Source organism: Oryctolagus cuniculus, chromosome 10 (assembly GCF_051225735.1).
Source record: "Oryctolagus cuniculus isolate XC-2025 breed Fujian yellow rabbit chromosome 10, ASM5122573v1, whole genome shotgun sequence".
NCBI classification, from domain to species: Eukaryota; Metazoa; Chordata; class Mammalia; order Lagomorpha; family Leporidae; genus Oryctolagus; species Oryctolagus cuniculus.
Window position 1 is genome coordinate 118241528 of NC_142876.1, and position 21949 is coordinate 118263476.

The following is a 21949-nucleotide window of genomic DNA, read 5'->3' on the forward strand; positions in this document are numbered from 1 at the left end:
GAAAATATTCTAAGTCGGTGCCGCAGCTCACTAGGCTAATCCTCCGCCTTGCGGCGCCGGCACACCGGGTTCTAGTCCCGGTCGGGGTGCCGGATTCTGTCCCGGTTGCCCCTCTTCCAGGCCAGCTCTCTGCTGTGGCCAGGGAGTGCAGTGGAGGATGGCCCAAGTGCTTGGGCCCTGCACCCCATGGGAGACCAGGATAAGTACCTGGCTCCTGGCTTCGTATCAGCGCGGTGCGCAGGCCGCAGCGCACCGGCCGTGGAGGGTGAACCAACGGCAAAGGAAGACCTTTCTCTCTGTCTCTCTCTTTCACTGTCCACTCTGCCTGTCAATAAATAAATAAATAAAATATTCTAAAATCTGAAATAAAAAATGCTTCTGGTGCCAGGCCTCTGGGTAAGGAATGCTGAGCCTGGATCAGGACTCCTGCTGGATCCTGCTAGGTAAGGTACTAATGAAGCAGCACCTGGAATACCAGGTTGCAAGCTTGCTTTTCAAAAGGCTCCAGTAACAGGGGTTCACTATATTTGATTGCCTACATGTCTTATCAATGCATTTGACATTATTTTCTGGAGAACGAGCCTGAAGGCTTCCAGCTGCTCTGCGGAGGCTCTGCAGGGGGGCGTCCTGGCGGGGGGGGGGGCAGGTGATGCTGTGCACTGAACACACAGCTCTTACCTGGGGGTCGGAGAGCCGTGAGAGGTCAGGGTACAGGTAGAACTTGACGCCTTCAGCGGCCCCCGGCAGCGTGACCCCTCGCACCAGGAGGATGAGCAGCATGATGTAGGGGAAGGTGGCGGTGACATAGACGACCTGCCCAGGAGAGCAAAGAATTAAGAGAGGGGACAGCAGCCGGCTCGGGTCACAGGCACCGCAGCTCCAGGCCCACCCTTTGGTCTACAGGATGTCCTCCTCTTTGAAGGCTGACAAGTTCGCCACTGGAGTACGAACCACAGGTCTTCACCCAGTCCTCAGTGTAAGCCAGGCATAGGATGATGACTACCCATATGGGACAGAAGCTACAGGCACACAGCAGCAGCTACAGGCACAGAACAACAGCTACAGGCACAGAATGACAGCTACAGGCACAGAATGACAGCTACAGGCACAGAATGAGAACTACAGGCACAGAACAGCAGCTACAGGCACAGAATGAAAACTACATGCACAGAATGACAGCTACACGCACAGAACAGCAGCTACAGCCAAAGAACAATAGCTACAGGCACAGAATGAGAAATACAGGCACAGAATGACAGCTACAGGCACAGGACAGCAGCTACAGGCACAGAACCAACAGCTACAGGCACAGAATGAGAACTACAGGCACAGAATGACAGCTACAGGCACAGAATGAAAACTACATGCACAGAATGACAGCTACAGGCACAGAATGACAGCTACAGGCACAGAACAGCAGCTACAGCCAAAGAACAATAGCTACAGGCACAGAACAGCAGCTACATGCACAGAATTAAAACTATGCACAGAATGACAGCTGCACACACAGAACACCAGCTACAGGCACAGACCAGCAGCTACAGGCACAGACCAGCAGCTACACGTGCGGAATGGCAATTGCAGTAACTACAGCTGTTTCTCAGCACCTGCTGGGGACTGGCTGCAGGACTGTACAGACACCAAGATCCAGGACGCTCAGGCCTGATATCTGCACAGAACCTACAGGCACCCTGCTGTACACCTTACAGTACAGATTCCTTACAGTACCTGGTACAGCATAAATGCCCTGGAAAGAGTTGCGACACCGTATTGCGCAGGCAACCATGACAGAATTCTCCACACATTCAGAACAGTCACAGCTGCACGTATTTTAATATTTCTAGCCCGTGCCTCTTGAATCCACACCTGTAGAATCTGTGGATACAGAGGTTCCCCTGGACTGCAGGAAGCCACTTTGATGAGGTCCCCAAAGGGTCAGAGTCACAGACCCTAAGGACAGAATGGTGGCTGCTGGGGGCTGGTGCATCAGGTTCCTGTCAAGCCAGACGAACGTGCACTTGGGGTCGGCCATCCAATAGGACATCTGGGGTCAGCTACCATGTTCACAAGGGAGAGGCCATGATAAGTGCTCCAACCATGAGAGGAAAGAATTTATACAGAAGAAGGAGGGTGTCCCAGGACTGGAGGACGTCAAGCCCTCAGGCCGTGTAAGGCCCGGAACAATCTGCTGTGGCCCTGCCAAGGTAACCACCAGTGGACTCAAAACTCAACAAATCTATAGCGTGCCACGTTTTAAGTTGATAATTGTCTAAGGCCCACAATGATGTTATAAATATCCAAATGGCTCTTGGCAGAAAAAAGGTTCCCTACCCCTGTATAGCCCCCTGCTCCAGCTCTCCCCCAGCCCCCTCCAGGGCTGGTCTTCAGCGAGCTTCCAGTGAGTGCCTTCAGTGTGCTGGACAGCCATGTTCTCCAGCCACCATGCCCTCACGCAGGCAGGAAGTCCCCATCACAGCCCAGTGCCCAGGGGTGACAAGGGGATGCCTGCCTGCGCTTTCTGTCACCTGCTATCTCATGAGGTCTTTTAAGCCGGGCATGATTCTCAACACCCGCTTCATAATTCACCGACAGGCATTTACGAGAAACGCTGTGATTAACCAAAACCCAAGTTTTCAAAGTCGAAGACGGGCCAGTATAAAATAACGAGCAAGGCCGGCACCGCGGCTCACTAGGCTAATCCTCCGCCTAGCGGCGCCAGCACACCAGGTTCTAGTCCCGGTTGGGGCACCGGATTCTGTCCCGGTTGCCCCTCTTCCAGGCCAGCTCTCTGCTGTAGCCAGGGAGTGCAGTGGAGGATGGCCCAAGTGCTTGGGCCCTGCACCCCATGGGAGACCAGGAAAAGCACCTGGCTCCTGGCTCCTGCCATCGGATCAGCGCGGTGCGCCGGCCACAGCGCGCCTCCGCGGCGGCCATTGGAGGGTGAACCAACGGCAAAGGAAGACCTTTCTCTCTCTCTCTCTCTCTCACTGTCCACTCTGCCTGTCAAAAAAAAAAAAAAAAATAACGAGCAAGTGGGAGGGGAGGGACTTCAGGGGTGGGAAGGACCCAGTGCTCACCCAGAGTTCACCTGGACTTGCTCTGCAGGGCGGCGAGTGCCTGGGCCCAGTGGAGCAGAGGGGATCTCTTCAGGTGGGGCCTCTGCACAGGAACTGGGCAGTGAAAGACACAGTCCCCTTCCCTGGGCACCCCTGCCCCAAAGTGGCCTCGTGGAAGGTCCCGTCTGGGTGGGGCACAGAGGCACTGGCCACACCCCCACGAGAGGTCCCTGCAAGCCACACGTGCCGCCAGTTCTGATTTTCCTCTCGTTATCGTCTCTCCTCCTGTCACTTGGTTCTGTGTCCTCAGTGAGGCCACAGCCCCCGTATGTTTAGATCAGCACCTCGTGGGGGCTGGCACTGTGGAGGAGCAGGCCAAGCTGCCGCCTACAATGCCATCATCCCATACGAGCACTGGTCTGAGTTCCGGCTGTTCCACTTTGCACCCAGCTTCCTGCTAATGTTCCTGGGGAGGCAGAGGAAGATGGCCCAAGTGCTTGGGCCCCTGTGCCTGTGTGGGAGATTTGGATGGAGTTCTGGACTACCGGCCTTTGGAGCCACTTAGGGAGAGAACCAGTGGATGGACGATCTTGTTTTCTCTCTCTGTAACAAGGACTTTCAAGTAAGTACATAAATCTTAAAAAAAAAAAAAGAAAGAAAGAAAAGAAAGATCAGCAATTTGTTGAAATTTGGGAGCCAGGGAAAGTTCCTCATCTATTTTTTAAATGAATTTATTTTACTTATTTGAAAGGCAGAATTAGATAGAGAGGGACACACACATACACAGAGAAACAGAGAGAGAGAGAGAGACAGACAGACATTCCATCTACTGGTTCATTTCCATATGGTTGCAACAGCCAGAGTTTAACCAGGCTGAAGTCAGGAGAATGAAACCCTGCCCACATCTCCTAAGTAGGCGGCAGGGGCCCAGGCACTTGGGCCTCCCTCCCGGGTGCATTAGCAGGGTACTGGATGGGAAGTGCAGCAGCCAGGACTTGAACCAGTGCTCACATGGGATGCCAGCGTCACAGGCGACAGTTTAATCTGCTATGCTACCACGCCGGCTCCTGAGGGGCCACGGACACTTCTGAGAATCTAACAAGAGCTGTGGGCCCTCTGTCCAAACGTGCAGAGACGGATATGTCTGCATGCTCCGTGATCGTTCCGACTCAAATTCTCCAAACATCTGTGCCTGAAGACCTCTCTCTCCTGTTCAACCCAGGCCTCCTCTGACTGCAGTTCAGTCCATTCACCTGTGGATTTACGTGCTCATTCACCCACTCCCTCCCTCGTTCACCAAAATCCCTCCTGTGTGCCAGGCACGGAGTCACGTCCTAGGATTTGTGCTTCAAGAAGTGTCCCATGGGGAGAGACAGGCAGACAATGCACTGTGCAGTAGGCCCTGGCCTAGTGCAGACAATGCACTGTGTGGAACACAGAGGGGGGCAGTCAGGGAGGGCTTCTCCAGGGCGGCGGTACAGACGTTGGCCCACGGAGAATGACCAGAAGTCTGGGATGTGAAAACGGGGGATGGGAGGCAGAAGGGGAGCAACACAACTCCCACGGCGTGCCGGGCACGTGTCGGCGACACAGGATCAGGACGGCGCGGCACTTCCCCGCTCCAGGCGTCTGTTTTTTGAGGAGGTTCCATCAATTCCTTTTCACATATGAGAAACGTCAGAGAAGTCATCTGAAACTCACCTACATGGCCTAGCTAATGACTGGCCACCAGTGGTGGCACTCACAGCCAGGCCTGCCTGATGCCACGGCCACGCACTGAACCACGCTCGCACAGATGTAATCCCCATAACAGCCACGTTTCCCCCACCAGGTTAGAGACGAGGGCCTCAGTCATTTGGCTCCTAAGTGACAAAGCTGATGTTTAGACCCAGTCCTCAAAGACAGGAAGGTGGAACTGGCCAGGGGCATGGAGAGTGGGTCCTGTGGACACACCCCAAGAGGCTGGATCATCTCACCCAGACGTGGACTCTCGTCTACAGTGGGCACCCCAGCCTGCTTGGCCCCCACCTGCCACTGTCTGGACCCTTGTTTCCAAAGCAACTGTGGATGCACCCTGCGGTCAGGGCAACCTCGCGCTGTCACATCTCACGAGACCTGGAAGAGGCACACACGCTAACAACCAGCTCTGCCGTGTCCCTCGGCTCTGTGGGTGCCGCCCATGACCTCCTTCACAGCCTCAATACATTCCTGCTGCCTTTTCCCTGGAGAGGAATCCCTGGTCAGCTGCGCTGCGTCCATGAAGAAGTGAAACGTGGAGGACGGAGACCTGTCGCTCTCCACTGCTGAGTCTCCTCTGGCCTGCCCAGGAGCTGACCCTGTCCATGTGCAGGACGTTTCTCGAGCTTGGCTACCCAACTCCTCAACGCTCACAAAGCGCAGGGGAGAGAATGTTACCGTGGGAAACGCGGGGACAGCTGATGGTCATGGGAACGGACTTTTCACGGTGGGACCACTCTGACGCCACCTGACTCGCCAGTTGCGCTCTGCCCACCTCTCCTGAGTAGCAGGGGTGCATCACCAAGGGGGACCCGGGCCAGGTGATAGGACCTCCAGAGGCCACAGAAAGCAGAACTGAGAGGAACGCTCACTTGGGTGCCTTGAGCTGAAGGCTAATTTACCACCTGAGGGTCAGGACGGAGAGTGCGCCGGTGCTGGGGTCGTGCAGGCAGCAGACCCACGCGGAGGACGTGCCGCGGGACAGGCACCTCCCAGGAGCTCTCTGGAGCCATTTTGTGGTTTACTGCATGGCGCGTGATCATTCTGAGGCAAGTCCTCTGTGCAGAGCCCCAGTCGACGCTGTGTCTGTCCTCCTCCTGGGAGACTACACTTCCTCGCTCACACTCACACCTTCACTCTGCACTCCGGCCGTGAAACCACAGGGCAGTAAGGCACGTGGACAAACACTCTCAGGACCACAGGGTTGATGATGATGGCATGGGCCGTGTGAAGGGAGCCACCGGCCAGCAGGCCCTGGCCTAGGGCAGTTCCTGTGTGGCCTGAGCTCTGAGAGCCTTGAGCCAGGGTATAAAGGGGCATCATTACATAATGCCCACAGTGCACAGGGCTATGCAGGCATGGTGCCGAGGACAACCTGCCTCTGTCATTGGCCCCAGCGTCCTCAGAGCCCCTTCCTTTAAAAAAAAAAAAAAAACATTTATTTTATTTATTTGAAAGACAGAGTTACCGAGAGAGGTAGAGACAGAGAGAGAGGTCTTCCATCCTCTGGTTCACTCCCCAGACGACCACAACAGCCAGAGCTGTGCCGATCCGAAGCCAGGAGCCAGGAGCTTCTTTTGGGTCTCCAACGTGGGTGCAGGGGCCCAAGGACTTGGGCCATCCTCTACTGCTATCTTAGGCCATAGCAGAGAACTGGATCGGAAGAGGAGCAGCCAGAACAAGAACTGGAGCCCATATGTGATGCTGGCACTTCAGGCCAGGGCTTTAACCCGCTGTACCACAGCGCCAGCCCCTCAAAGCCCCTTCTAACCCCTACTCTGGTCATTATGTCTAATGTTCACTGAGACCACCTACAGGCCATCAAATCTGCGCAGATCTTATCAAGAGACTGTACACAAGTAACAAGAGCACTGCCAGTCACCCTCTTGTGCTCCTGCCAGACATCACTAACTGCTCCCAGCACTCTCTGTAGGTGACCCTACTGCGGCCTTGGAACCCTGCACCGTACTCCAGGCAGCCCCTGTGACCAGGTGGATGAAACCTGCTCACCTGCCAGCCTGGGTCCAGCCCGCGCCTCATTTATGCTTCTCAGAACATCCCATGGTTTAACACAGTGGGAGGACCTGGAGACCTGCCTGCATCTACACAGACCTGAGGCTCCCGGGGGCATGACACCACCCTGGCAGGGCCAGGCAGGAGACGAGGCTGGGGAGGCAGGCTGCGGAAGTCTTCCAAGCGTTCTGAGGTCACCAGATTCAGCCTCGGTCTGCCCGTGAACGTGGGTTGGAGCAGGACCTCCATGGATTCACAGGATGGCTAGCTACAGGTGTGGGAACAGGAACAGAACATGGTCCATGGCACACCTCAGGGCCTCTGCAGCTGGAGCTGGCCGCACCTCTCTCCCAAGCTTTGCCCACATTCAATCAGTGACTGAGTCTGCCCATGTGACCTCCCACTACACTCCCAAAATACAGCTCCTCTCATCACCAGGCCCTTTTTCACCTTTCTTTCCGGGCAGTGACAGCCCCACACAGTCCAGACTGCAGCCTGGGGTTCCCAAACACCAATCCAATCCCACTCCTCCTCCAGGTGTATCATTCCCAGCCTCACAGGCACAGCGTGGGCTGGAGGCCTGAGGGACATAACCCTGGGTTCAAACCTCACTGTCCCTTCCACTCTTCCCTGTGCCCACAGCATCTGACCCAGGTCCTCGTCCAGCCACGATGCAGGTCCTGTGTCTGTATAAATCCCCATCAGGCTGAGGACCCCTCAGGGCCAGGGACCCCCCTGTCCATCTATCTTAGAGGTCCCGAAGCCACGGCTCAGGATTTGAAGATGCTCAGCCTCACGACAGGCACCAGCCCACATCTCAGGCTACAAACCTTGCACTGGCTGCCGCTGTGACGGGTGTGTGTGTGTGTGTGTGTGTGTGTACATGTGTGTGAACCACCCCATCTGCTGGGCCCCTCCCGGAGCCTCCCAGTACCGAGAGCTGTTCTCCGTCAGACGTTGCCTTGCCCTGGGACTTCTGTTTGCCACATTCCCTGCTGTGTCCACAGCGCCCAGGACAGTGGGAAGCACGGGAGACAATGCTCCACCCACACTCAGGCCAGGAGCGACGACTCCGAAACTGGCGCACGGGCCTCGGGGAGCACGACGTGGTGCTGCACGTCCGTAGGAGATGCCGGAGCCTCGGGAAACGCGACTTGGAAAATGGGATCAGATCTCAGGAGGACTGTTTACAATGAAGGTGTCCTAGGAGATTTGGTGTTAAAAGACAGAGCAGGCCAGAAGTTCAGCTGCCACGTTCTTTCTGGCCACGTCCAGGGCCCCTTTCAAGATGTCAGAGGCCCTGGGGTTTGTCTGTGAAAGGCAAGAGGTGGCCACGGGGCTCAGACATTGTGCTGAACTCTGCAGCGCCTGGTGACAGGCACAACAGGGTCTCTGACAAGGCAGCTCCAGGCTGCTGCCACTGTGGCTCAGACCCTGAGAGAAGTGGGCGTGACAAGGGGGAGGGCCTCATCTGTCAGAGCTCCGGGGCCCACGACAGGAGGCCTGGCTGCACAAACACAGCCCTCAGTTAAAAAGGAGATGAAAAAAAAAAAACACAAAACTATTGTTTAATTCCCTCTTAGCAGGTCAAGTCCTTCTGAATATAAAGGTTAGCACAATTGGTGGCAATTATACTGTATCCTGTCTTAATGGACTCTAATTGCTCATTTGCATTCCAATGCTGGAACTGTGGGGCGACTCCCCCCCACTTCCAGGGCACAGCTCTCTGTTCCATAGCAGGGAGACCGTCTGATCACTGGGAGAGCCAGTCACAGTAGCACCCCCCTCCACGTTTTCCAGAACGACGGGGTCACTTGGGCAGCTCAGTATTCTTCAACAGTCACCGGGAAAGCAGCGTGGGGACAAGGACCCAGGACCGACCTCAGGGTCAGAGGACCCAGGGTTGGGACAGCATGGGCAGGCCCCACACCCTCTCTGGGCAGGCATTCTCCCACCTACGGAGACGGGGTAGACCAATCCGTCTTATGCCACTTGCCTGATTGTTTCTGGTGGCACCCATGTATCTCACAAATCAGTTTGCTCTCTCTTATCTTAAATAGCCACAGGTAATGAAAAAACTGTGTTACCACCCTAAGCAGAAAACCATCCTCTTGCCACAAACACAAAAACAAATGTCAAACGGGATTAAACTGTAGCCAAAAGCTCTGGGTCTGAGCTGTGCTCGCTGTGCCAAAGCAACAGCAGCGACCTGGAGGCCCTGAAGATGAACCTGCTCCTCACGGGAGGCTCACGATGAGAGAAGCGAGAAGGGAGGCGTTTCCCACGACATGACTGGCGGTTCAAATAAATCTTACTTATGGGGAAAGGCAGAGAGACAAAGAGTCAGATAGAAATAGATCTTCCAACCGATGATTCACTCCCCAAGTGCCCACGAGAGACAGTACTGGGTCAGACTCAAGCCAGGAGCTGGGAACTCAAGCCGAGCCTGGGTGGCAGGGACCCAGTCTCTCTGAGCCATCACCGCTGCGCTGCCTCCCAGGGCAAGCATGAGCAGCAAGCGGAAATCAGGCATGGAAGCTGGACTCCGACCCTGGCGCTCGACGTGGGATGTGGGCGTCCCTAGCAATGCCTTAGCTGCTGCATCACACACCCACCCCTCGGATGCTCTTTAAGCCGGTTTCCCTGTCACTGAACTCATCGTGTGGCCCACCGGCAGTGAGAACTCCTTCTGTATTAGTGGAGGACTTCTGAGGTCCTTGCTACCTCGCACAGCATCAGGGCTTCACAAAGGGCTTGGAGCTCTCCAGGGTCCTGACCCTGAAGGGACTAAAGCTCTGTGACCCCATTGCCAGAGCCCAGGATGCGGCGCCTAAGGGAGCACCTGCTGCTCTCCAGAGACCACGCATCCTCCTGGTCTCCCCACACTGGACAGGTCCTGCCCCCATTCTACAGACAACGCCCCAAAGCCTGGGCAGGGAGGCGCCCCACTCCAGGTCACTCCACCAGAAGTGTTCAGAAGTCTGTTCCCACCATGCACGCTGCGTTCTCTGCCTGCTTGTAACTCCAGCCTCCTCCCCTAGCTGTCCTCACCTCCAGCACCCAGTCCACCTGGACCTCTGCGCCACTTCATCACCATCCACTCCCCTGGCGGGGAAATCACCGAGGAATCCCACTCCCACCCACATCCCTCCCCAGCTGGTCCCGCCTCTGTGCCTGGGCTCCAGCTGCTCATCCCAGCTGGCTGCAAGTGTGGTCCCTAACACCCGACACTTAGACAGTCATTCCTTTGGGTATCAACAGGTTCCCCTGCTTCGAGCTTTCAGAGTCACTGCGTGGCATGGCACCATGCTAGGATGCTGGGAGCAAGCAAACCTAACAGAGAGGGGCCACCATGGATGGACTTGGCCTCCCACGATTTCCACCACCACTTAAGGATGGTTCTGTAACATTGCAACAGAAGCAGCAGCTCTTGGGAAAGCCTTGTCCCAGGCAGCCCAATCTCAACAGGTGTGTCCCCCAGGAGGACCACGCAGCCATGATGCCACGGGACGCTACTTTTTATCTTTTTTACGTAAATGACGAGTGGTTCATTGTCTGCTGTGAAAGTCACCCACACTGCAGCCTCAGATCGTACAACCAAACACTGGCCCATTCCACATCCGTGTTTCATGGCTTTCTCCCTGAGCTGCGTAGAACAGGAAGAGAGGGAAGGGGGGACAGGCAGGTGTGGAGCAGGAGCCCCCCACCATCTACTCCCTCTTCTTCTTCAGTAACAAAACCCCTTGCTCTTGACTAGATCTGATGGAGACACTTCCCAGCCTCCCTAGAAGATGGGCAAGGCTGTGTGACTGTACTCTGGCCGGTAAGCTGTGTGAGAGAGTGCTGTGTGCAGCTTCTAAGTCCTTGTCTCAAGGGCAGGACCTGTACAGCCCTCCCCTCTGTGCCCTTCCCATGGCTGAAGTAAAGACCATCCCAGGCCACGGAAGGGCAACAACCCAAGGACAGAGGAGAGGCAGATCAGGAGTCTGGGCCTTGAGACCAAGCAGCTCACACTCAGACCTGTATGAGCGAGAGAATCATTTTTTAAAAAATATGTATTTAATTATTTGAAATTCAGAGTTAGAGAGACAGAGGAATAGACACCATGAGAGAGCTTCCATCTGCTGATTCACTTTCCAAAAAGCTGCAATGGCCAGGGCTGGGCCAGGAGCCAGGAGCTTCTTCCAGGTCTCCCACATGAGTGCAGGGGCCCAACCCAAGCCATTAGTAGGGAACTGGATCAAAAGAGCGGCCATATTCAAACCGGTGCCTATATGAGGTGCTGGCATCACCGGTGGTGGCTTCACCTGCCGTGCCGTGGCACTCACCCTGGCAAGATGTTAGCTCATCCGCTTACATCACTGCCCCCTGGGGCCTCCATTACAAGGGATCACACATGTAGGCTACGTCGCCACCCAGCAAGAGCCTCTGGTGGGGCGGGGGGAGGCCCTGCTCCCACCCGACTCTGAACGAGTTTTCCTTAAGGCACGGGCTCAGGTGATACACTCCCTGCCACTCAGAACAGACTCTGAAGATGACCTGAGGCACCTGAGGGCACTTCCCCGACGGTGACCATCCTTCCACGGCCGGAGACAGCCAGCAAGGGCAACCAGCGGTCAGGAGGTCTCCAGCCAAAGTCCAGTTCAGAAAACTGAAAGAACAGTCTGAACCCTCTCTGCCCACTTTGGACGAACCTGATAGGGGAGCTACACTGGTGTGCGCCCAGCACCAGACACACAGCACAGGCAGGAGTTGGAAGGTCCATACAGCCCTCCAGAGCCCCCATCTGCTCCCGTGGACAGCGTGAGGAGAGGGTTGGACTGTACCGCGACAGACACCTGACACCGAGAACTCGGTCACTACGAACGCTGAGACAGCCTGTGCCGGCCACCCCTGGGCAGCAGGTGAGGCTCCGTGGCCCATCGAAGAAGTAGCCTCGGCTGGCAGAGAGCAGACGGAGGCTGCACGTGGGCACAGGGATCCTGGGGCCCTCTCATCTTCAGACGCAGTGGCGGGCAGGGGAAGGCAGGTGCTGGGAGCGGCTGACTCACTGGCTGGGGACAGCTGGGTGAACAGGACCCAGAGAAGAGAAACCTCAGATGAAAAGGGGAGTACACATGGCCATCCTGGGGGGATGCAGGACAGGGGTGTGACAGCAGCAGCCAAAGCAGACACGTTGCATGCGAGTCCTCTCTGGGACCCAACTTCTGCCCACGGCTGCAGCAGCTGAGAAGCCAAGATGTGGATGGCACCCGGGCTCAGTGGAAGAACCCGCGAACCCAGCTGAGATGAGGCAGCCACTGGAAAAGCACAGGAGGCCCTGGGAAGCTGAGCGACAGGGCAGGATGAGACCCAGCTGCACTGCCACAGCCATGACAGGTGCACAGCCCACGCTGCGCAGGGAGAAGCTGGGCTTCCAGCAGGGGCCAAGGACAGCGAGCACAGACAGCCTGAGGGCTGCCTGCTGGCTCAGGAGAGAAAGCTGCTAGGACTTCCCAGGTGCTGCCCCCAGCCCTGACAGGTCCTCAGTGAAGGATCAGTCCACTGCGGGCATCTCCAGGGGCCCAGCAAGAAGACAAATGTCTGGGGACCCCAGGGCTGGTGGGACTTTTGTTTCCAGTGACGTCCATGGCTCTATTATCCGGTGATCCAGGACATCCTGGTTGGGAACAGAGGGCTCCAGAGGGAAGGCACTTAGTCCAAGAGAAACACAAGCTCAGGAGACGCCAAGTGCTCACAGGGTAGGTGCGCACTGTCCACTCCATGGCTGTATTCCCGCCTTACCTGATCCTATCAGTGGAAACAGCTATCATTCCCTCTTCACAGAGGTGGGACCCAAAGCACCCAGAAACGGAGTGTCTGGTCTACATTCACACAGCCAGGATCCAGGCTCAGATCTGGACACGTCCAAAGCCTGCACCCAACCAGGGGCCTTGCTGGGTTCCTAACACCCTGGGCTTGCCCGCCTATGAGCCATCGCTGCCGCCTAGCGTTCACCTGCAGGCTCCTCTCTTCCCTGCCTACCTGCCCACACCTGCCCGCCTTCAGGACCAGGTCCTCACCACGTCCTCCAGGATGGAGCACGGGGCTGTTCTGCTGGAGTGCGGCCTCCTTTCAGAGCTCAGGGCACATGGAGAGACGCAGACGCGGTGACTGCACTTGACCTCAGGAAATCGAAGGTCGAGCCCAGTCTCTGGCACTATGTAAGTGACTGACACGTGACAAAATGCCTTTTAAGACCCCTCAGTTGTCTCTTCAGTAGAGAAGATATAATAACAGGGCAGATTATCAGTCCCTTCGAGCCCTAAGCCTTCCTCTATGGAATGGGATGCTGGTTCCCAGCTCTCTCCCTGAGTGTGAGTATCCACACAGCTGGCTGTCCCTGTAAGGCTCATCTACTCAAGGGCCAGGACCTTATCCATCTTATAAGCCATGAGACACTTCTTCTGAAAAGGCCTGGGTGTTAAACAGCTGGTGGGTGAACAAACTCAGCCTCACTAGTCCAGTAAGAGAGAAAGGAACAAAATAGGATGTGAGCCCAAGGTTCCCGTGTAGCTCAAGTCACAGCTTCCCGTGGAGCCGACCGTGGGTCAGGCCTTGCGCTGGGCTCTGAGAGCATGTGCTGTCCTGGTCCTCAGAGGGCGCACGACTTAACTCTGGGACAGGAATCTATGCCGGATGTGTCCAGGACTGCGGGCAGTGGCAGCTCAGGGACACGTGCCATGACGTGGGACAGAGCAGCCCAGGTGGCTGGGCTGTGCCACACGGATCCTCATGCAGCTGCACTTTGAAAGGGTAATGCCTGCTTCAGAGTCCCGAATCAGAAGGTACTAGAACACACACCTTAACGTAAAGCAAGAAGGACTCAGGACATGGAGCAGGCACGGTGCTTCCGCCTGGAAAAGCTCCATGAGCTAGGTGAGCAGACGCTTAAACAGCAGCTCACTCATGACGACGGCTGAGCCAGTTTAAATCCCCATCCCCCCGCTAGCTGGAGATCACTGGATCGCGGGCTCTGGCTCTTAAGCCCATTTCACGGTGAATCAAGATTAGCCAGGGAGACAACGAGGTTGATTTTTACATAGCTCTACTATCAAGACCACAAAATTGGCAACAAATCCAAACACAAGCCTGAGTGACATAAATGTACCATGCAGTGTCCAGCCAAGCTCACGCTGGTGTCAGGAGCTGTAAATGACCCCCTGGAAAACACACCGGGTATCTCCGTTAATCATGATTTAAACTCCATCCATCTCTTTCAGACTAGAAGGCTGGAGTCACCATGGCAACCAAGGACACAAGCAAAGCACCCGTTATTGGTAGGGGGTGGGGAGCCCCCCCAGGTCCCCTCGCTCTCTCCAGTGCTGGTGGAGACACAGGTGTAGACAGGAGAGCTGGTGCAGGTCTCACCTGCAGGTGGAAAGGGCAGGTGCTGCCTGGTTCCTGCCAGACTCCCCTGTTCTAGGAGACAGAGTGTACTCTGTCCACACCAGCCCAAGGGCTTGGGGCTGTCCTGGGCCCTTCCTCGGGGGTCCTGAGCAACATGGATCCTGCCCAGGCCACCTATCAGGGCGTCCCATGCTGCTCCCCGATGGCTGTGTGGTTTGGGAGAAGGATCTCTGTTAGTGTCGTCCCATGTTCACTTCCCCTGCAGTCCTCCACTCCTAAATGGATCTTCTCTGTCGAGCCACTGTTAGGTGCCAGACGCTGTGGGGTGCAGGAGCAGGCCTCCCTCTGCAGGCTGCTTCCTGTGGGCCCAGCCTCGCCCCATGCTCGGTTCCGGATGTGCCCCCGCCCCCTCACCCAGGAGTTTACATGTTGGGAACTTAAACCCCAGAGTCCACTGTTGATGGTGTTTGCAGGTGGGGCCTTTGGTAGGTGACCAGGGTCGGATAGGGACGAGGGGGGGTGGTGGTCCTGGGACAGTGAGAGGAGCTCTTAAGAGGAACAGAGACCTGAGCTGGCCCACACCCACTCTGTCTTGCCAGGTAGTGCCCTCTGCCACGAGGGGGTGCAGGGGAAAGACTCCCAGGCGTGGGCACAGAGAGACAAATAAACCTCTCCTCCAAGGAGATTCCCTGGTTCCAGCCATAGGAAGCGGACTGTGGCACTCTACTTCTCGGGACATGCTCTCCTGTGGCTTTTGGGGCCAGCCGTGTGCTGGAGCTCTTTGGTCTCCCTCAGCAGCCCAGCAGCACCCCCTGGAGTGTAAGACCCACATTTCCACTTTTCTTATGCAAATGCCCACCTGCCTTTCCAAGGAAGACCTGCAACCCCTCAGTCCTGTCCTCCAAGGCATCACCTTCTCCCCAGGCCTGTCCACTTCCCAGATGGCAGTGGCTCCTCTGTGAGTTCTGCCCCCTCCCCACCCCCTATAAGAAAACCTCCAGAAAAGGAGGAACACATCTGGCTGCGATCCCCCAAACCCCAGCACCCCATGGAAGCTGTTCTCACCAAGGAGGGTCAGCGCCACAGGTGCTCCCAGGCCACGCCCCCTGGCCTCCCTGCCCTCCTCTGCTCCGGCCTCACCATCCCACCCTTCTCAGAGGACCTCACTGCTTCCCCTACAGGTTCCTCTTCTCCCAGCCCCCAAAGGCTGGTATTTCCCATGGGTGGCCCATCTCCCCTCCTCTCTTTCTCTCTGCCTTCTCCTACTAGGTGACTGTGGCATAGTGGGTTAAAGCCCTGGCCTGAAGCGCCAGCATCCCATATGAGCGCCGGTTTGAGTCCCGGCTGCTTCACTTCTGATCCAGCTCTCTGCTATGGCCTGGGAAAGCAGTAGAAGATGGCCCAAGTCCTTGTGCCCCTGCATCCACATGGGAGACCCAGAAGAAGCCCCTGGCTCCTGACTTCGGATCGGCGCAGCTCTGGCTGTTGTGGCCAAGTGGGGAGTGAACCAGTGGATGGAAGACCTCTCTCTCTCTCTCCCTCTTTCTCTTGGCCTCTCCTTCTCTGTGTAACTCTGACTTTCAAATAAATAAATGAATCTAAAAAAAAAAAGAAAGAAAGAAACCCAACAGACCCCCAAGAGCCCATTCTACTTGCTACTGCTGCCCTCCCAAGCTCAGACACCCCCGGCCGCTGCCCACACATCCCCACATGCAGCGTCTCAGACGCATTCTCTCTCTCGACTCCAGCCCTGCCCTGGGCCCCCACCCTTCCTCGCTCCTCCCCTGACAGCGCCACGGAGCCAGCACACGGGTGGGAATGTGGGTCCCACGCCCTCGCCTCCTCACCCTCTGCACTCAGGCGTGGGGATGACTCATGTCTGCACATTTCTGCAACCTGCCTGTCCAGATCCCGTCTCAAAGCCGGCCCTGCCGGCCCTGCCGCCTGCCTGGATGACAACCGCCAGTGTCCCAGCCACACCCTTTGATAAAGGAGGCTTGCTCACGTCACCGCTGTGAGCTTCTCATGGGGCTTCACGGGCTGTGCCACTGCTCCCGGGCACGTGGACTCCTTCCCCCTGCTTCCCCACGCCACGCTTCTTTCCTCTGAACTATCCCACACACTGCGCGGGGACAAAGTCTGGGATACTTGCCTCTGTGTCTCCAGAACTGACCAGGTGCCTGGAACCCAGCAGGTGTTTAATAAATGCATACTGAATTGATGTGGAGACACATGGCTATACAAAGCAAACATACTGCATGCCCTGTGAGGCAGGAAACAGACTCAGCTCTGCTAACCTGAGCAGGTTCCGGCACCTCTCCAAGCCTCAGAGTACACATCTATAAAGTGGGGATAAAAACATCTCAAGGGCCAGCGCCGTGGCTCACTTGGCTAATCCTCCAACTGCGGTGCCGGCACCCCAGGTTCTAGTCCCGGTTGGGGCACCAGATTCTGTCCTGGTTGCTCCTCTTCCAGTCCAGCTCTCTGCTGTGGTCTGGGAAGGCAGTGGAGGATGGCCCAAGTGCTTGGGCCCCTGTGCCTGCATGGGAGACCAGGAGGAAGCACCTGGCTCCTGGCTTCGGATCAGCACAGCATGCTGGCTGTGACAGCCATTTGGGGGGTGAACCAACGGAAGGAAGACCTTTCTCTCTGTCTCTCTCTCACTGTCTAACTCTGCCTATCAAAAAACCCAAAATACCTCAAGGAGACTGATGTCAAGATTCAGATGCACGTCGCAGGCTGTTGGGTGTGACACAAGCACAGCCGTCCTCTGCTGATGATGGCATGTGAGGGTGCGAGACGCCACATTTAATGCCCAGGCCCCAGGAATGCTGGGACGCCCGCAGGGGACGGCACAGTCTCCGCATAACCAACAGCTGCTCCGGGTCTGGTGACCCTCCACTCAGCACGGTGTAGGATCGGTCTGGAATCACCGACCCTGGATTTTCACTGTTGTACTTCTCACCTCCAAGTACGTCTACACCATTGCAACAGGCGGCATTTTCCAGAACGGCAGTGACGGTGCCAGTGGAGGAAAGACCGTGCCTCCCTGGTCCCCAGCGCCTCGCCGAGCGCCGCTCCTCACTTCAGAGTTGGCTCTGTGATTCTAGAACAGTGTGGAGAGTGCTGAGGCCAAGAGGCAGGGTGTGCAAAGTGCCGAGAGCACCACTGGACGTGGTCTCTCCTGTCCGTCGGAACAGGGCCTGCTCCTCAGCCCCCCCCCGCCCCCCCGTACATTTTCTCCCATACCTGGGCAGGTGCATACTGAGGCCACACCATGTTTCCATTACAACACACCCAGGCCACCGTACCAAGCTTCTCAAACCTATTTTCGCAGAGGGCCTGGTCAGGGAGTGCATTTCAGAATCTTCATCAGGGAGCTGGGTGTGTGTGCAGCCTGACGAGCCCCAGGTTTTGCACGGGTCCCGGCTCGGGGCTGCTCTAGGCTCGCCCGTTTGCGTCCTGGGTGTTGGAATTGTCATCGGCATCCTGGGCCAGCCCCAACTGTGGCACAGCTTAACTGTGACTCGGGCTAATGAGCTTGTCTGGTGTCTGCAGAGAGGATCATTGCCAGCTCCGGTGTTCTCACTGGGGGTCCTGGTTTCTTGCACGTTGCGGGGTTGCAAACAGGAAGGAAGACAGCTGTTGCCGCAGCACACAGCACAGTGGAGGCCTGTCGCTGCCACCCCCACAATCCCAAAATACACCCCCGCTTAAGAATCTTGCGTGGCTCCCCACTGCCTAAGGGAATCCAGTCTGGCACTCGTGCCCCACCCTCTATTTAGACCTCCCCACCTCCACAGCCTCCTTGGGACCCCCTTTCTCCACCCTAGCGCCTCACACGAGGCCGAGCTGGAGCCCCGACATGGGACAGTGGCAGGTTTCAGCAGTGAACTTCCCTGCAGGTGACTGAATCCGTCTTCCCCAGCAGACCTAGAACACCTTCCAGCTGCACAATGGGTTTATGGAAACAAAAGCAAGAGCGGCGCTCTGGCTCGCATGTCCCGCTCTGGCTCGCATGTCACGCTCTGGCCTCGCACGTCCTGCTCCGGCCTCGCTCCGACCCCAACGCAGGCAGAAGAAACAGCTCAGAGGCAGGTGGCCACAGCCGAGGTCATCCAAGAGGTGGAGCTGGGGTTCAAATCCACGTCCCAGCCCTGGTCTCTGCTCCCCCTGCCCGTCCATGGGCCAGGCTGGCTGGTGAGTGGACGTCGGTCACAATGAGGACGAGAGCCAGCAGAGGTTAGGGGCTGCTCGAGGACCACCGACTGGGGAGACCACCTCAGCCGACCCGGCTTCAGATCCCGACCCTTCCGCTCGCTGGGTGACCCTGCACACACTGCGCTCTCTGGGCCCACGTGCTGTTATTGAAATCGAGTTTGCCAACACTCACCTGACCTGTGGCAGGTGCACTGCAAAGGGAGCTGGGCCGGGGTGGCCAGGAGACAGGCCCTGAGTTCCAAAGAGGGGCTGTCACGCAAGCTCAGTGACGACCTTGCCTCCCCCTGCTCTCCCTCTGCTCACCCCTGCTCTCCCTCTGCTCAGCCCTGCTCTCTCCCCTCCCCCTGCTCTCCCCCTCAGCCCTGCTCTCCCTCATCACCCCTGCTCTCCCTCCCTTACCCCTGCTCTCCCTCCGTCATGCTCCTCCGTCACCCCTGCTCTCTCCCTCACCCCTGCTCAACCCCTCACCCCTGCTCTCCCTCCCTCAGCCATGCTCCCCTTCATCCTTGCTATCCTTCTCTCACCCTTGCCCTCTCTCCTCTAGCCCCTGCTCTCCCCCTCACCCCTGCTCTCCCTCCCTTGCCCCTGCTCTCCCTCCTTCACCTCTTCTCTCCCCCCTCACCCCTGCTCTCTCTCCTCCAGCCCCTGCTCTCCCCCCATCCCTGCTATCCTCCCTTACCCCCTGCTCTCCCTCCCTCAGCCCCACTCTCCCTCCCTCACCTCTGCTCTCTCCCCTTACCCCCTACTCTCCCTCCCTCAGCCCCGCTCTCCCCCTCCTCACTCCCTGCTCCCCCCTCACCTCTTCTCTTCCCCCTTACCCCGCTCTCTCTGCTCAGTCCTGCTCTCCCCCTCACCCCTGCTCTCCCCTCAGCCCCTGCTCTCCCTATCTCCCCCCTGTTTTCCCCCCTCACCCCTGCTCTCCCTCCTTTCCCCCCACTTCTGATTGCCCTCTTGTTGATCCTGGCAGCCACCAAGGCCCTGTGAGGAGGAACGTGGCCCCATCACAGTGGCACTCCTCTGCGGACCCTACTGGACTTTCCTTCTGTTTTCTGGACTACCCAGAGCGAGGTTAGCAGGGGGCCTGAGGGGTTTTGTGATGGCCATGAAAGTAGAATTTTCACCCCAACTAATCAAAGGGGGATGAAGCACAGCACAGACAACACACACTTGCTGGTAACTGGCACCATCACGTGGTGGCCACTTAGAGCGCCCACCACGTGGACCTCGTGGCCGTCTCCGGGAGGGAGAAACACAAGCTCTCAGCATCTCCTGCATGCAACAGATCCGGGGGGGAAGGGGAGGGAGGGAGCATGGGGGAGAGAAGGCAGGGAGAGGGAAGGCGTCTTCCCAGGCCGTGGTCAGCACTGTCCTCACGTGCCCTGCGGCTGGGACCCTCTGCCTCGTGGTGCTGTGTCTGCTGTCGCCTCAGGGAGATTTTCTGACTGCTGGCTTGTTCTGCTCCCACAGGAGCCTACAAACACTGCCCACAGCACGAGCTTCATTAATACTTCCCTCACGGGATTAGAAATCTCTCGGCGGCCACGAGCTGGCACTCAGGCGGCCCAAAAGCTGCTGTGGACAAGAGGTGTTGCAGGAGCAAGGTGAGCAGGAGGAGGAGGAGGCTGGAAGAAGTCAGGAGAGCTTCCTGGAGTACCACGGACGGGGAAGCGGGAGACACAGAGCCGGGCCTGCCTTATTCCAAAGGTGTGAGTTGCTCGGGAGCCACTGTCACAGTCCTGCCACCAGGAACTGACCTGGGCATGTGATTCAAACCGTCGGGCCTCAGTTTTCCACTTCTGCGAAATGGGGGTGATTTGCTCCTACTTCACAGAGTGCTGGTGCCAGTGATGGGTGTTTTACGCAGCTCTCAGCTGTGTCTTCTCAGCCCCACCAGTAAAGCAAGGGGCCCGAGTCTGCTGATGACTCATCTATCCACCCAGCCCCCAATCCATCACCTATGCACCGGCCCACCCAGGAATCCTTACACATACACCATTCACCCCTACCCGCCTCCATGTGCATACACCCATCTGCTCACCTATCCATCATTTTTAGGTAAGCACCACGCCCATGGGCATCCTGTCTTTCAGGAGCTTGTTTGGCAATGGGACCAACATGTGTGTAGACACACGACCATAAACACACTCAGTCTGCAACACAGGTAGCAGCAAGACCGGACTACAACTGAGCAGGCCCCCATGTGCCAGGCCAAGGGGTGCAACTCAATCAAGGGCTCTGGATGGAAAGACCTGGGTCTGAACCTTGGTGCCCTCACTCCCTGGCTATGAGAGCTGCAGTGGGGTCCTTGCCTTCCTCTGCCCGACAACAGAGTGGGGGACAGGAGGCTGTGGCAAAGGCTGAGAGAGACGGCACAGCATAGCTACAGCACGGAGCCTGCATCAGTGGGATCTGCAGAGCCCACTCCTCTCGGAAGCAGCTCCTGTTGGAATGTCACTGGGGCAATGAATCTGAGCAGGTGCTCAGCCGACGGTGAGCACCACCCTGAAGGGGTTGAGCCTGCCAGCGATGGGCAAAACAGCCGATCTGAGAAGGACACCAAGCAGGGCAGCCGGGGGGCTGTCACCCAGGTATGAGGCGGGGTGTACCTGCCCAAGGTGCTCCGGGGGCTCTGTGCCATGCATGGTGCCTGGTCTGTGGTCTGAGGCCACCCAACTCAACACATATCCAGGTGTTGTCACAAAGGCACTTTGCAGATGCGATCCCAGTCCACTGCCGGCTGACTGGGAGTTGGGGGCCTATGCTGGACAACCTGGGCAGGCCTCCCAAGTCCAGAGGTCGTCACAGCAGAGCTGGTACTCACCTAATGAGGGGCATCCCCCACCCTCACCCAGGGGACAGCGGCTGCAGCCTGCATAGCTGTGTCTTGCCCTCCCGGATGGCCTGCCCAGGATCCACACTGGACCCGCCAGCCCCTACAGCCGCCAGTCCCTCCCACCCACTAACACCACGGATGTCCCTGCTGCAAGGGTGCAGGCTGATCACTCAACCATGCAGTCTCCCGATGCAACCAAGAGGCACGGTTAATACCACATGGTGCACTGTCTTATGGCCCACGCTATTTTATAGGTAAAGGACGATAAAACTGCAAATCAACCCGGCACAAGGTTATTAGCAGGTATTAGGTGCCATGGATGTATTTACATGTGCATCACCACTGACATGAGTAATGAGTTGGCTGTGACATCATGGCAGCTATGACATCACTCAGCGACCAGGAGTTTCCAGCTCCTTTATCATCGGATGGGACCACCATCACTTACGTGGTCCATGGACCAAAAGTTCATCGTGTACCTACTACTGGATCTGTAGGTGGGATGCTGAACGATGCAGGTGGCAATGGGGATGCAGAAGTGGGGGAGGGAGTACCTGGCAGGTGCTCCATCCACCTTGCCTGCACCAGGTGAGCGTGCCCATTGCCTGAAGGTAACAGCACACGGATGCCTCCGCAACGCGGCAGCTGCAGCTGAGCCTTTGGTCCACAGTCGGCCAGGGCTCACGTCAACCGCCACTGC

At 57.2% G+C, this 21949-nt stretch overlaps 1 protein-coding gene across 4 annotated transcripts in view; it reads right to left on the minus strand.

Annotated features, from left to right (window-relative positions):
- Positions 1 to 21949, minus strand: part of SLC6A11 (solute carrier family 6 member 11) — a 111496-nt gene that overhangs the window by 50676 nt on the left and 38871 nt on the right. For 3 of the 4 annotated variants that reach the window (XM_089305637.1, XM_089305636.1, XM_002713050.6), the window contains one exon: positions 679 to 813. The exons of the other annotated variant lie outside the window; for it this stretch is intronic. In XM_089305637.1, coding sequence (XP_089161763.1) covers positions 679 to 813 — 135 coding nt within the window. The remainder of the gene's footprint in view (positions 1 to 678; positions 814 to 21949) is intronic. 4 annotated transcript variants of the gene reach the window in all.